Raw genomic sequence first — 17,032 nt, 5'->3', positions numbered from 1 at the left:
TTGAAATGCATTAATGCCGGCAAAACGGATCCGGTTTTCTGGTCTGCGCATCAGTTTTTCCAGATGACACCGGAGAGACGGATCCGGTGTTTCAATGCATTTGTTAGACGAATCCGCATCCGGATCCGTCTACAAATGCTATCCGTTTGCACACGGATTTCCAAATCTGGGAGGCAGTTCCAACGAAGGAACTGCCTGCCGGATCTTCACAACGCAAGTGTGAAAGTATCCTAATCTGTGATGCTCAAACTCACTGGAATTTAACATTGCACATGCTCAAGCATCTATACGAACAACAGAAAGCTGTGAACAATTTTGTTATGCACCCAACTGCCTCAGCAGGGAGCATGTGTTGTTTCCAGGTTTGGCAGTGGCAGCTCATGCCATTCATGCTACAGTTGCCCCTCATCCCCCTCATATGTATATTTGAATAGATGCTGACGCTTATGCAACAGGTGGTGACATCTGTTCTTCTTCCTCCTCTAACACATTTTGCTGTCCGCCCTGTACCTGTTGGGGACCCACAATGAGAAACTCCAATGGGGGGAGGAGGTGCTGCCACTTGAGGAAGACGAGTTGGAAGAGCAAGAGGATGATGATGATGACTGTAACACCAGCCACGACACCCAATGGTCTCAGTGGGAGGCGGAGTTGGAAAGAACTGGCTTCTCGGGCACGCTGGCCAGAATTGCGACCTGTAGACTCACTTGCTGATGCACTGACAGGCATATTGTGAAATCAAGCAGTCTGATGATTACTGGATAGCCATGTTTTAGACCTTTGCTACCAAAGCAAAATAAGGGCAATGTTTTCTTCCTGCAGAAAGAGAGGACAAATTTTGTACTAACCAGGAAACACTGTGTATGCAGCTTGCTGCCGCTTTAGGTTAAAAGACACCTGCCACCAGGGTGTGTGAGAGGGAGGCCATTTCAGTCTCCTCAATATGATGGAGCAGTTTTTCCACTTGCCATGGCAGGATGAGGCCAGTCAGCAAGCTGACAGCGCCTGCCTAAATGGCTAGGTTCAGGCCTGCCTAAACTCTGGCCAGTCTCTGGCGCATACACTGTTCCCTAACCCCATTCTTCATTCTTGCCCAGCCTCCAGTGTCATCTCAGAGAGAAGTTTTCAGTGTCATGGGGGGAGAGGGGCGTGGTGACACCAAAACAGGCCAAGTTATACTCCTCTAGTGTCCCGAACATCACTTTAGTCAAAATCAACCAAGCCTGGATTCTGGTGGATTTTCACACTCCTCTAGCTGAGGACTATAGAACAGATCTGGCCTTGCTGGCAGTGTCCTGTCTGGCCACTGTTGCTATCTACCTGCCATCATATTACTACTAAAGCCTGCCTACCATCATGTTTCGTATGGCCGCTGCTGCTGCCTCCACCCTGCCACCGCCATGGCTTACCTACTATAACATTCTGTACAGCTTCAGCTGCTGCCTCCATCATACCACTGCCACCTTCATGCCACTGCTGAGGCCTAACAACCATCATATTCCGTAATGCTTCATCCATAATTCCTCTCCCTGCTGCCACCACCACCTGAGCTTCTGCTGCTCCTTGCTACTAATCCCCTACTGCCACCGCTAATAACACAAAGCATTTGCCACTACTACCACTACTTCTACTACTAGTACTACTACTACCCATATATAGCCAGCCAACCTACTGCCTTGCATGTTGTATACTGCTTCTGCTGCTGCTACTATTGCAGCCTCGTGCCTCTTATTACCCTACCCTTTCCACATCTACACTACTGCTCTCAAATAAAATGGAGAATTTTTCTAGGCTCATTTATAACAAGCCACTTTTTCTTCTGACAGTCAACACTTGTGTGTGGCATGTGGGCAGTCATTCTGACCCTGTCAAGGCATAATGTTTGGACACTTGGTCCCTCAAGCCACTTTTTTTTTATTTTCTTATCTCACAACACACTCTCACAACTGTGTGTTTACACATCATCTGCCCTTGATAAGGCAAATATTTTGGAAGCTTTGGAATATGAAAAAGCATAGCATATGTGCTGGCGCGGTGTGTTTTTAACCTCGCTGTATGTTAACGCCATCAAACGTGTGTTTACCCATAGCTATGTATGTCACTCAGACATCATTTACTATTGCTATCATTACATTCGAAAGCTAGGGGAGGGAGGAGGAAAGAAAAAGAAAAATTAATAAAAAATAAACAAAAAGTTTCCTTGAGTCCTAGGAGACTAGAGGGTGTCATATTTTCAGCCACTTTGGTTTGGTCCAAATCGATTTGGGTCTGAACCAATTTTTTTTTAAATTCAGCAAACCTGAACCAAACCGAATCTCGAGTGGTTCGCTCATCTCTAATATGACATAATAAAATTGTTATTCATTAATACTTTTCAGACTGACTTTGTCTCTATAGGTTTTTTTTTATTTTTTTAAACAAAGCTGCATCAAATTTTATTATCACTTTCAATGGCTTTGGTTGCGTTGTGTCAATTTATAGTTTTCTAAAACGCTGCATTTAACATGTTAATTGTCAAGTTAATGTTTTTTGAGTTGGGTGGATGGTTGAAAATGATATTCTTAGTCAATTCATCTGGCTTATAAAATCTTAAGGACACATAATCATATGCACCCTGTATATTTAATTAATCGTGTATATGGGAGCAGAGCCTTATTCCCAAATAATATAAATTGTTTAAAATGACACTGACTTCATATTGTAATACATTTTCCCTTTATCCCTATGAAATACCTGATATAACAATGTATCTAACATGCTGATACTGAATACTCTTCCAGCAGCAAAAGGAAGGCGAAACATGAATGCAAGATTTGATCCGCGTTCTCTCTCTTTCTGAAAAAAGAAATGGTAAAAAAAGAAATTAACTTATGGTATGGAAAAGAAAATTGCATTATTAGTGGCTCAATGAGTTCAGTGCAATTTCCTCTCTTGTATGCCATTATGTAAGGCCTCATGCACACGGCAGTTGCCTGTCAAACAGTGGGTCCGCAATATGCACCCATTAACTTCCATAGTGTTTCTGTACATGCCTCCGTCCTAGAAAAAAATAGAACATGTTTTTTTTTTTACGGTGTGGACGGATCACGGACATTGCGGTCCCCAATGAACGGAACGCCAGCACAACGGCTGTGTGCATGAGGCCTAACGATAACAGTTGGAGTCCAAGGTTGGAAGTAGCAACTACTGTTAGCTAGGGAAATACTGTGTTCAGTTGAGGGGTCCGCTAGGCAAAGCAAGGAGAATATGTTATCTTTTAACCCTGGATATAAATATCAGAAGACTTCCCGAATATTTTTGACATTATGTTATAAATACTGTATATGTATTATACTTCTAATTCCTATTCTCATAGTAAAGACCCGATGAATAGGAGAGTATACAAAATACTTCCCTGTTTTTCAGGGAAAGAACAGTAAACAACACGGCTTCTTCGTAGGCCAGTGACATCACATTCATCAGTCAAATGGCCTATGTACAGCTCTTTCTCATTTAAGTGCATGGGCCTGAGATGCAATTCCAAGCACAACCACTGTCCAACGCAGGGCAATGTTCTTGGGAAGCTGTCAAAAACCTACAGTGCTCACCTGAGCACACCATGGCTTTCAAGCAGCTTTTCAGTGGAGGTGTTAGGAGTTAGACCTCCATGGAACAGATATTGATAAGCTATCCTGAGGATAGGCCATCATTATCAAATTTCCAGAAAGCTCCTTTAAATGCTTAGCTGAAGAAAGGACGTCATGATGCATATGTAAATAGATCCTAAATAACTTCTTATTTCATCATGGGCCCCTCTTAGGATTCAAGTTACTGCTTTATGTTTGTATATACCATTGGTTTCACACACATCATTTATTAGTTTTCCACTTGTTTGTTGAAAAAGTGGCTAAATGTTTACAGTCTTTAGCAAAATACTGGAAAATCCTCACACACAGCATTTTGGTTTTTTAGTGTTTTGCAGTGTTTTTGGTAAAAATACATGCTGAAGGTATGGGGTTTTTGAAGGATATTTTTCTCCATAGACTTCTCTATATGACATCAAAAATAGAAAGGAAAATGCCTGTGCATAATAAAAAATGTTTTATATGCACAAATATATGTGAGGGAGCCATGTCATCAATAAATAATGTGGCGTTTTAAGTGTCCTGGTGTATATGCCCTTTTTGGTGAAATATGTGTACTGTTCATTGCATTATCAATGAATAATTCTTTATATTATACCAATATAACTATCAATATGTATAATGTATGCAGGGGCTTAGCTAAAGGCTCATGGGCCCTGGTGCAAGAGTTCAGCTTAGGCCCCCCTTACCTCAGCGCTTTGTGGCGAGGGGCAGGGAAGCAAAAAGCCTTCGTGCTGCCTGAGGCAAAAATTAAAATGAAAAACTGCCTCACCCCATGCCAAATTCTATATTTAAAAAAAATAAATACATTTTTAAGGGCTTTATTGAGAGCTCGAAGAAATACACATACAGGTTATAAATACTGTACGGTACAAACAACAAAAGTCTGCACAGAAACAATTATAAAGTAGATGTTACATTTGTATACAAATGGGTATATAGTGTGTATATTCAAAGGTACACGAGTCAAAGCATTATCATTGTTTAAATTTCCTAGAAACCTCCCAGGCCTTCCATTTACAGTAGCTCTAAATCTAGGAAATGTGCGGTTTTCCCAAGCTGCTATTTCTTCAAATCTGTAAATCGTGTCGATTTTCCCTATCCAATGATCCATTGAGGGGAGGTCAGATAATAACCAGTAGTGGGGAACCAGAAGGCGGGCCGCAATTAAAAGCTTCTTGAAAAGAAATGGGACACTGACGGCAGTGCTCGGAGGTTAGAGGCCCAGTAGAGCTAGCTGGGGGAGAGTGGTATAGCTGACCTACAAATAGTATTGCTTTCCCTAAAGATCTTCTCCCACCAGCTCTGAATTAGAGAGCAGGGCCACCACACATAAAACAAGCCCCATTCCCTCCCACATCGCCAGTAGGTGTCTGACCTCGTACTGTCAAATTTTCATGTGATTTCTGGGGATTTATACCACCTTGTGAGAACCTTGTACCCATTCTCCTGGATCCTCACACACCTTGATGAAGTATATGGCTCAAGAAAAAGCAGAGACTGCTCAGTTGGGGAGAAAGAAATCCCCAGATCTCTCTCCCAGAGACCAATGAAAGCTGGTTTAGACATCAAGGTCGGAAAGCTAAGCCTTTTATAGAACTGTGAAATTGGTTTGGAAGTGTGAAGGGGGGGGGGGTATGGCTACAGATCAATCCCTGAAACCAAGTAAGTGGGGCTTCTTGTGGAATGTGTTTGGATATGTAGGAGCGAAGAAAGGAAATTAAGGGGGAGTGGAACTTAAATTCGGGTAGTAGTGTAAATAAATTCTCTCTCTCCATCACCCCTCCATCCTCCTTAAATAGTGAGAGAATGGGGACTTCGATTTGCGTATCAAAATGGGGAGACTCTGTTTCAACTTATTTGGGGCACATTCTATCAAATCTCTCACCTGTATGAGCGGGGAAGGCAATGTGATCCCCCATGGTGAGTTTTGAAACCAATTCCAAGCATTGAGGGTGACTTTGACCGTTGGGTTTAAATGTGGTACTTGAAAAGAGTGATTAGCCTCACTTACCTACAGTTTTCTTTTCCCCCAAATTAAGGTGCATATATGTTTCAATAAAGTTAGGTAGAAAATTCTCGGGACAGGTATGGGCAAAACTTGTTGTAGGTAATTCAGTCTTGGTAACACCAATGAAGTGACCATGTTTTTGTGCCCAAACCAAGACAATGTAGGAGAGTGCAATGAAGCCAATTGTTCTTGTATAGATTTTAATAGAGGGCTATAATTAAGTTGGAAGAAGTTCTGGGGGTCAGGGCCGGTCCTGATTAGTGATGAGCGGCATAGGCAATATTCGAATTTGCGTTATTTCGCAACTTTTTGGCCAAATATTTGCCATAAATTAGCAAATTCGAGATTTTGTGATCTCCAGCCATTGTTTACTTGATTGCGAAAATTGGCAATGTAATATATTCGCAATAAATTTGGAATAAATTTGTGAATAGAATATTCAAGACTAATCGTAAATCTGAATATATAGCAATATATTCTAAATATTTGTGAATTCTCGAAGTGGTGATATTCGCAATTAAAATTTGCGATTCGAATATTTGCGCTCAACACTAATCCTAATCCCCAGATAGGTCAGGAACGGGGCATCCCAATTAAATGGGGAATGTGCCATCAGTTCCAACTTGACCGAGGACCTAAGACCTACACTCAAGACATGTGACTTTTTCATATTGATCTTAAATAGAGATGAGCAAATTGAAGCTGATGAAGTGGAATTCAATCCGAATTTCAGGAAAACTTCGATTTGCAACGAATACGAATTTACTCGCGCTTCGTTGCAACGAATCACAATTTTCCTAAAATGGCGGCTACACATGTGAGGACTGAGGACATGGGGCAAGGAACTTTGGGAAAGCGGATCACCCAGATTGACATGCCTGCATGCAGCCAATCGGCAGCCAGCCAGCCAGCCCTGTGATGTCACAGCCCTATTAATACAGCAGCCATTTTAGATTTAGCCATTTTCCAGTGTTCAGAGTGCAGGGACAGATGTGTGAAGGCGCTAGGGACAGCTATTGAAAAAACCTCTATGTTTAAAAAAACCCTGAAAAAATGATTTATAAGTGCAGGGAAAGGATATGGAAAAATCATTTCACAGCATCTTAGTGCAGGGAGAGACGTCAGAAGGCGCTAGGGACATTGATAGGAAAGTGATTTACAAGTGCAGGGAACGATTATTTGGGGATCCAAATAGTCATTAGACAGCTCTGTCATTCCAGATTTTTGTTATTGGGCTGCAAGTGCTATGTTGGAAAGCCTTTAGTGGCTTATATCTTAGTATCTTATTCAGTACGACAAAAAAAATATATACGCATTTCACTTATGCAGTTATTTCTGTTGAAAGCATATAGGGGCGTATTACAGTACAACAAGAAAAATATATATGCACTGCACTGTTGCAGTTATTTCTGGTCAAAGCATTGAGGGGCGTACTACAGTAAAAAATGAAAAATATATTCTCAGTGCATTTCTGCAGTCAATTCTGGTGAAAGCGTATAGGGGCGTATTTCAGTAAAATAAGAAAAATATATACACACTGCACTGTTGCAGTTATTTCGGTTGAAAGCATATAGGGGCGTATTTCAGTAAAAAAAAGACAAATATATATGCACTGCACTGTTGCAGTTATTTCTGGCGAAAGCGTATAGGGGTGTATTTCAGTAAAATAAGAAAAATATATATGCATTGCACTATTTAATAGTTTTCTGGTTAAAGCGTATAGTGGCCTATTTCATTCCAACAAGAAATATATATTCTTAGGTCACTTCTGCAGTTATTTCTGGTGAAAGCGTATAGGGGCGCATTTCATTAAAAAAAGAAAAATATATACGTACTACACTGTTGCATTTATTTCTGGTGAAAGCATATAGGGGCGTATTACAGTAAAAAAAGATATAAAATATATATTCTCAGTGCATGAGGCATGGATCTCGAAGGAATTCAACACTTCTGATGACCATGTTTAATTGAATTTCCTCATGCCAGCCCACACATATCCGTCACGACCCAGAACAAAGAATGGTCCTTGTCTTATGTACATACAGCGGCATAAAAGGCTTTTTCTGTCTGGTGAATGCTTAGTGTTCGGGGCCTGTACTCCACTGGCCTGCAGTACAATTGTTATCCAATGACCGTCTAATATACCTCCAGCCACAAAATCACTTGATCTTTTTTGTACGATGAATGCCTAATTGTTGGGGCCTCGGAGAAATTCAACACCTGTGACGACCAAGTGTTATCGAATTTCACCTATTATCATTTGGGGTTTATTCAAGAGGGGGGATTTTGTTAGCCATGTTTTTAATCCAATTTTATATTTTTATTTCTTTTAAATATATGTATTTGTGTCACGGGGGTGTCAAGAACCACGCCTGACTCCGTTATACCCGGGGTCAGGAAGTCGCAGCGGTTGGCTGCGCGCTCTATGTAAGATAGGGCTGTTTCCTTATGGTAGCTTTCCGGGTTTGCTTTGCAAACCCTTTTGGCTCACTCAGGGATCCGTAGCTCCTTCTCCTCAGCTGTTCCTTGTCCAGCACTCCCAACCTCCTTATATGCCCCTCTTACACTTCTCTGGTTGCCAGATATAGAGCTTCCTGCCTGGACATCTATTCTGACCCTCTGGAGCTGTGTTGCTGCGTTCTCTGGTTGTTGGTCCAGAACGCTACCCTCCGGATCCCTGTTGGACCTTTGTGGTCTGCTGTGGTCGCCCACCTGGGTGTATGTGTTTGTCTGTATTGTCTGTCCTCTCCCTGGTGTTTCCCTCTTAGTGTCAGTGGTGCGGACTAGCGATCCCACCGGCCCGTTCACTATCTAGGGCTCATTTTAGGGAAAGCCAGGGTTTAGGCACGTGATCGCCGCACGGGTGAGGAACCCGTCTAGGGACGTCAGGGCAGTCAGGTGCCAGCCGCAAGGTGAGTCAGGGGTCACCACCTTACCCTCTCCCTTGGGCAGGGCTTTCCCTTTTCCCTCCCTGTGCGTGACGCCGTTCATTACAATTTGACATGTATTTGTAATTGACTACAGTAAAATCGTTATCCAATGACTGCCTAATATCGCTCCAGCCAAATAATCATTTGATCTTTTCTATCCGGTGAATGGCTAAATTTTGGGGCCTGTACTTCACAAGCCTGCAGTAAAATTGTTATCCACTGACTGTCTAATATACCTCCAGCCACATAATCACTTGATCTTTTCTGTCCGGTGAATGCCTAATGTTTGAGGCCTGTACTCCACTGGCCTGCAGTAAAATTGATATCCAATGATCGTCTAATATACCTTCAGCCACATAATCACTTGATCTTTTCTGTGTACGTTGAATGCATAATTTTTGGGGTCTGTAATCTAACCGGCCAACAATTAAATTGTTATACGGTGACCACCTAATGTACCTCCAGCCACATAATCACTTGATCTGCCGCTGCAGTTCAAGGAGAGTGTGCTTTGCGGTGTACGAGTGCCTGAAGTGCATGCAAAGTTGGACTGAGAATATACTGTATACATTTTTTCGCCACTAATACACGGCAAACAGGACTACAGAATATATCACTGCACCGATGAATGGCAATTAGGCCCTAATTTTTTAAATATTTTTACACTACACATTTTCAACAGATAAGTCCAATGCTGGACTGCGAATATATTTTTATTTCGCCACATGGCAAAAAGGTCTTAACATACTGTATAACTGCACCACACAAGCAAATAAGACATATTCTAGATATATTTCCTTGTATGAAACCCTGGTAATGGCTGTATCAAACAGCACTTGCACCCTAATAACAATAACGGTTTGCTGGTATTGCAGAGCTGTATAATGGCAATTTGGATCCCCAGTCAGTGGAGCAAGGTGTAACAGGATTGTTCCTATTACCCAGTCAGTAACCTCCCCTACTGAACCCTGTTCTACATAAATGCTGTGGAATGATTCCTCCCTATTAGAGTTGAGCGAACACCTAGATGTTCGGGTTCGAGAAGTTCGGCCGAACTTCCCGGAAATGTTCGGGTTCGGGATCCGAACCCGACCCGAACTTCGTCCCGAACCCGAACCCCATTGAAGTCAATGGGGACCCGAACTTTTGGGCACTAAAAAGGCTGTAAAACAGCCCAGGAAAGAGCTAGAGGGCTGCAAAAGGCAGCAACATGTAGGTAAATCCCCTGCAAACAAATGTGGATAGGGAAATGAATTAAAATAAAAATAAAAAAAATAAAAATGAACCAATATCAATTGGACAGAGGTCCCATAGCAGAGAATCTGGCTTCACGTCAGCAGAGAATCAGTCTCTTCATGCCATAGCAGAAAATCTGGCTTCATGTCAGCGCAGAATCAGTCTTCATGTCATAGCAGAGAATCAGGCTTCACGTCACCCACCACTGGAACAGGCCACTGTCACACATTTAGGCCCCGGCACCCAGGCAGAGGAGAGAGGTCCCGTAACAGAGAATCTGGCATTATGTCAGCGCAGAATCTGTCTTCATGTCATAGCAGAGAATCAGGCATCACGTCACCCACCACTGGAACAGGCCACTGTCACACATTTAGGCCCAGGCACCCAGGCAGAGGAGAGAGGTCCCGTAACAGAGAATCTGGCCTTATGTCAGCGCAGAATCAGTCTTCATGTCATAGCAGAGAATCAAGCTTCACGTCACCCACCACTGGAACAGGCCACTGTCACACATTTAGGCCCCGACACCCAGACAGAGGAGAGAGGTCCTGTAACAGAGAATCTGGCCTTATGTCAGCACAGAATCTGTCTTCATGTCATAGCAGAGAATCAGGCATCACGTCACCCACCACTGGAACAGGCCACTGTCACACATTTAGGCCCAGGCACCCAGGCAGAGGAGAGAGGTCCCGTAACAGAGAATCTGGCCTTATGTCAGCACAGAATCTGTCTTAATGTCATAGCAGAGAATCAGGCTTCACGTCACCCACCACTGGAACAGGCCACTGTCACACATTTAGGCCCAGGCACCCAGGCAGAGGAGAGAGGTCCCGTAACAGAGAATCTGGCATTATGTCAGCGCAGAATCTGTCTTCATGTCATAGCAGAGAATCAGGCATCACGTCACCCACCACTGGAACAGGCCACTGTCACACATTTAGGCCCAGGCACCCAGGCAGAGGAGTGAGGTCCCGTAACAGAGAATCTGGCCTTATGTCAGCGCAGAATCAGTCTTCATGTCATAGCAGAGAATCAAGCTTCACGTCACCCACCACTGGAACAGGCCACTGTCACACATTTAGGCCCCGGCACCCAGACAGAGGAGAGAGGTCCCGTAACAGAGAATCTGGCCTTATGTCAGCACAGAATCTGTCTTCATGTCATAGCAGAGAATCAGGCATCACGTCACCCACCACTGGAACAGGCCACTGTCACACATTTAGGCCCAGGTACCCAGGCAGAGGAGAGAGGTCCCGTAACAGAGAATCTGGCCTTATGTCAGCACAGAATCTGTCTTAATGTCATAGCAGAGAATCAAGCTTCACGTCACCCACCACTGGAACAGGCCACTGTCACACATTTAGGCCCAGGCACCCAGGCAGAGGAGAGAGGTCCCGTAACAGAGAAACTGGCCTTATGTCAGCGCAGAATCTGTATTCATGTCATAGCAGAGAATCAGGCTTCACGTCACCCACCACTGGAACAGGCCACTGTCACACATTTAGGCCCAGGCACCCAGGCAGAGGAGAGAGGTCCCGTAACAGAGAATCTGGCCTTATGTCAGCGCAGAATCTGTATTCATGTCATAGCAGAGAATCAGGCTTCACGTCACCCACCACTGGAACAGGCCACTGTCACACATTTAGGCCCAGGCACCCAGGCAGAGGAGAGAGGTCCCGTAACAGAGAATCTGGCCTTATGTCAGCGCAGAATCTGTATTCATGTCATAGCAGAGAATCAGGCTTCACGTCACCCACCACTGGAACAGGCCACTGTCACACATTTAGGCCCAGGCACCCAGGCAGAGGAGAGAGGTCCCGTAACAGAGAATCTGGCCTTATGTCAGCACAGAATCTGTCTTAATGTCATAGCAGAGAATCAGGCTTCACGTCACCCACCACTGGAACAGGCCACTGTCACACATTTAGGCACCGGCACCCAGACAGAGGAGAGGTTCATTCAACTTTGGGTTGCCCCACAATATAATGGTAAAATGAAATTAAAAATAGTATTGAATGAGGAAGTGCCCTGGAGTAGAATAATATATTGTTAAGGGGAGGTAGTTAATATCTAATCTGCACAAGGGATGGACAGGTCCTGTGGGATCCATGCCTGGTTCATTTTTATGAACGTCAGCTTGTCCACATTGGCTGTAGACAGGCGGCTGCGTTTGTCTGTAATGACGCCCCCTGCCGTGCTGAATACACGTTCAGACAAAACGCTGGCCGCCGGGCAGGCCAGCACCTCCAAGGCATAAAAGGCTAGCTCTGGCCACGTGGACAATTTGGAGACCCAGAAGTTGAATGGGGCCGAACCATCAGTCAGTACGTAGAGGGGTGTGCACAGGTACTGTTCCACCATGTTAGTGAAATGTTGCCTCCTGCTAACACGTTCCGTATCAGGAGGTGGTGCAGTTAGCTGTGGCGTGGTGACAAAACTTTTCCACATCTCTGCCATGCTAACCCTGCCCTCAGAGGAGCTGGCCGTGACACAGCTGCGTTGGCGACCTCTTGCTCCTCCTCTGCCTTCGCCTTGGGCTTCCACTGGTTCCCCTGTGACATTTGGGAATGCTCTCAGTAGCGCGTCTACCAACGTGCGCTTGTACTCGCGCATCTTCCTATCACGCTCCAGTGTAGGAAGTAAGGTGGGAACATTGTCTTTGTACCGGGGATCCAGCAGGGTGGCAACCCAGTAGTCTGCACACGTTAAAATGTGGGCAACTCTGCTGTCGTTGCGCAGGCACTGCAGCATGTAGTCGCTCATGTGTGCCAGGCTGCCCAGAGGTAAGGACAAGATGTCCTCTGTGGGAGGCGTATCGTCATCGTCCTGTGTTTCCCCCCAGCCACGCACCAGTGATGGGCCCGAGCTGCTTTGGGTGCCACCCCGCTGTGAACATGCTTCATCCTCATCCTCCTCCACCTCCTCCTCATCCTCGTCCTCCTCGTCCTCCAGTAGTGGGCCCTGTCTGGCCACATTTGTACCTGGCCTCTGGTGTTGCAAAAAAACTCCCTCTGAGTCACTTTGAAGAGACTGGCCTGAAAGTGCTAAAAATGACCCCTCTTCCTCCTCTTTCTCCTGGGCCACCTCCTCTTCCATCATCGCCCTAAGTGTTTTCTCAAGGAGACATAGAAGTGGTATTGTAACGCTGATAACGGCGTCATCGCCACTGGCCATGTTGGTGGAGTACTCGAAACAGCGCAACAGGGCACACAGGTCTCGCATGGAGGCCCAGTCATTGGTGGTGAAGTGGGTCTGATCCGCAGTGCGACTGACCCGTGCGTGCTGCAGCTGAAACTCCACTATGGCCTGCTGCTGCTCGCACAATCTGTCCAGCATATGCAAGGTGGAGTTCCACCTGGTGGGCACGTCGCATATGAGGCAGTGAGCGGGAAGGCCGAAGTTACGCTGTAGCGCAGACAGGCGATCAGCGGCAGGGTGTGAACGCCGGAAGCGCGAACAGACGGCCCGCACTTTATGCAGCAGCTCTGACATGTCGGGGTAGTTGCAAATGAACTTCTGCACCACCAAATTCAGCACATGCGCCAGGCAAGGGATGTGCGTCAAACCGGCTAGTCCCAGAGCTGCAACGAGATTTCGCCCATTATCGCACACCACCAGGCCGGGCTTGAGGCTCACCGGCAGCAACCACTCGTCGGTCTGTTGTTCTATACCCCGCCACAACTCCTGTGCGGTGTGGGGCCTGTCCCCCAAACATATGAGTTTCAGAATGGCCTGCTGATGTTTACCCCGTGCTGTGCTGAAGTTGGTGGTGAAGGTGTGTGGCTGACTGGATGAGCAGGTGGAAGAAGAGGAGGAGGAAGCTGAGGAGGAGGAGACAGGAGGCAAAGAATGTTGCCCTGCGATCCTTGGCGGCGGAAGGACGTGCGCCAAATAGCTCTCCGCCTGTGGCCCAGCCGCCACTACATTTACCCAGTGTGCAGTTAGGGAGCTATAGCGTCCCTGGCCGTGCTTACTGGTCCACGTATCTGTGGTTAGGTGGACCTTGCCACAGATGGCGTTGCGCAGTGCACACTTGATTTTATCGGACACTTGTTTGTGCAGGGAAGGCACGGCTCTCTTAGAGAAGTAGTGGCGGCTGGGAACAACATACTGTGGGACAGCAAGTGACATGAGCTGTTTGAAGCTGTGTGTGTCCACCAGCCTAAATGACAGCATTTCATAGGCCAGTAGTTTAGAAATGCTGGCATTCAGGGCCAGGGATCGAGGGTGGCTAGGTGAGAATTTACGCTTTCTCTCAAATGTTTGTGAGATGGAGAGCTGAACGCTGCCGTGTGACATGGTTGAGATGCTTGGTGACGCAGGTGGTGGTGTTGGTGGTACATCCCATGTTTGCTGGGCGGCAGGTGCCAACGTTCCTCCAGAGGCGGAGGAAGAGGCCGAGGCGGCGGCAGCAGCAGCAGAAGAGGCCGAGGTGGCAGCAGCAGGAGATGTAGTAGGGGGAGCCTGAGTGACTTCCTTGTTTTTAAGGTGTTTACTCCACTGCAGTTCATGCTTTGCATGCAGGTGCCTGGTCATGCAGGTTGTGCTAAGGTTCAGAACGTTAATGCCTCGCTTCAGGCTCTGATGGCACAGCGTGCAAACCACTCGGGTCTTGTCGTCAGCACATTGTTTGAAGAAGTGCCATGCCAGGGAACTCCTTGAAGCTGCCTTTGGGGTGCTCGGTCCCAGATGGCGGCGGTCAGTAGCAGGCGGAGTCTCTTGGCGGCGGGTGTTCTGAATTTTCCCACTGCTCCCTCTTTTGCTACGCTGTTGGCTCGGTCTCGCCACTGCCTCTTCCTCCGAACTGTGAAAGTCAGTGGCACGACCTTCATTCCATGTGGGGTCTAGGACCTCATCGTCCCCTGCATCGTCTTCCACCCAGTCTTGATCCCTGACCTCCTGTTCAGTCTGCACACTGCAGAAAGACGCAGCAGTTGGCACCTGTGTTTCGTCATCATCAGAGACGTGCTGAGGTGGTATTCCCATGTCCTCATCATCAGGAAAAATAAGTGGTTGTGCGTTAGTGCATTCTATCTCTTCCACCCCTGGGGAAGGGCTAGGTGGATGCCCTTGGGAAACCCTGGCAGCAGAGTCTTCAAACAGCATAAGAGACTGCTGCATAACTTGAGGCTCAGACAGTTTCCCTGATATGCATGGGGGTGATGTGACAGACCGATGGGCTTGGTTTTCATGCGCCATCTGTGCGCTTTCTGCAGAAGACTGGGTGGGAGATAATGTGAACGTGCTGGATCCACTGTCGGCCACCCAATTGACTAATGCCTGTACCTGCTCAGGCCTTACCATCCTTAGAACGGCATTGGGCCCCACCAAATATCGCTGTAAATTCTGCTGGCTACTGGGACCTGAAGTAGTTGGTTCACTAGGACGTGTGGCTGTGGCAGAACGGCCACGTCCTCTCCCAGCACCAGAGGGTACACTAACACCACCACGACCATGTCCACGTCCGCGTCCACGTCTCTTATTAGATGTTTTCCTCATTGTTCCCGTTCACCACAATTTTGAGAATGGCAAATTTGGGAATGCTTTTTCAACCCAGAACAAAAAGTCTGCTTTTACGGTCACTACAAATAACTTGACCAGCTAAAACTGTGCAGATTTGGTTGAATAGAGATGTGAGACCTGTTTTTTTTTTGCGCTGTGTGACAGTTATAGGTTTAATCACAGAATGACACTTCTATCAGCACGCTAGCGTGTGTCTTAGGTTTTTCTGAATGATACTATCAATAACTTCAATGTAAGATTTTCTTTTTGGGATAGATTTCAAGTAGGCCTGAAATACCACAAACTAGTTATTTTCAGAATGGCAAATTTGGGAATGCTTTTTCAACCCAGAACAAAAAGTCTGCTTTGACGGTCACTACAAATAACTTGACCAGCTAAAACTGTGCAGATTTGGTTGAATAGAGATGTGAGACCTGTTTTTTTTTGCGCTGTGTGACAGTTATAGGTTTAATCACAGAATGACACTTCTATCAGCACGCTAGCGTGTGTCTTAGGTTTTTCTGAATGATACTATCAATAACTTCAATGTAAGATTTTCTTTTTGGGATAGATTTCAAGTAGGCCTGAAATACCACAAACTAGTTATTTTCAGAATGGCAAATTTGGGAATGCTTTTTCAACCCAGAACAAAAAGTCTGCTTTGACGGTCACTACAAATAACTTGACCAGCTAAAACTGTGCAGATTTGGTTGAATAGAGATGTGAGACCTGTTTTTTTTTGCGCTGTGTGACAGTTATAGGTTTAATCACAGAATGACACTTCTATCAGCACGCTAGCGTGTGTCTTAGGTTTTTCTGAATGATACTATCAATAACTTCAATGTAAGATTTTCTTTTTGGGATAGATTTCAAGTAGGCCTGAAATACCACAAACTAGTTATTTTCAGAATGGCAAATTTGGGAATGCTTTTTCAACCCAGAACAAAAAGTCTGCTTTGACGGTCACTACAAATAACTTGACCAGCTAAAACTGTGCAGATTTGGTTGAATAGAGATGTGAGACCTGTTTTTTTTTGCGCTGTGTGACAGTTATAGGTTTAATCACAGAATGACACTTCTATCAGCACGCTAGCGTGTGTCTTAGGTTTTTCTGAATGATACTATCAATAACTTCAATGTAAGATTTTCTTTTTGGGATAGATTTCAAGTAGGCCTGAAATACCACAAACTAGTTATTTTCAGAATGGCAAATTTGGGAATGCTTTTTCAACCCAGAACAAAAAGTCTGCTTTGACGGTCACTACAAATAACTTGACCAGCTAAAACTGTGCAGATTTGGTTGAATAGAGATGTGAGACCTGTTTTTTTTTGCGCTGTGTGACAGTTATAGGTTTAATCACAGAATGACACTTCTATCAGCACGCTAGCGTGTGTCTTAGGTTTTTCTGAATGATACTATCAATAACTTCAATGTAAGATTTTCTTTTTGGGATAGATTTCAAGTAGGCCTGAAATACCACAAACTAGTTATTTTCAGAATGGCAAATTTGGGAATGCTTTTTCAACCCAGAACAAAAAGTCTGCTTTGACGGTCACTACAAATAACTTGACCAGCTAAAACTTTGCAGATTTGGTTGAATAGAAATGTCAGGTCTATTTTTTAGGCGCTGGGTGACAGGCTCAACTTGCCCCTGATGTAATATATGGCCAAAAAATAACCAGACTGTTGATGGTTAAATGCACTTCGGTGACACAGGCTCAGCCTGCAGCTG

At 45.3% G+C, this 17,032-nt stretch overlaps 1 protein-coding gene across 1 annotated transcript in view; it reads right to left on the bottom strand.

Moving 5' to 3' along the window:
• The window catches only part of LOC120978569 (potassium channel subfamily T member 2-like), a 1,475,081-nt gene that overhangs the window by 362,995 nt on the left and 1,095,054 nt on the right, over window positions 1–17,032 (bottom strand). Inside the window, 1 exon segment of the mRNA XM_040406800.1 lies at window positions 2,734–2,835. Within this exon segment, the coding sequence (XP_040262734.1) occupies window positions 2,734–2,835 (102 nt within the window).

Source organism: Bufo bufo, chromosome 9 (genome assembly GCF_905171765.1).
Source record: "Bufo bufo chromosome 9, aBufBuf1.1, whole genome shotgun sequence".
In the NCBI taxonomy this organism is placed as follows: Eukaryota; Metazoa; Chordata; class Amphibia; order Anura; family Bufonidae; genus Bufo; species Bufo bufo.
This window is presented reverse-complemented; position numbering and strand designations above follow the sequence as displayed.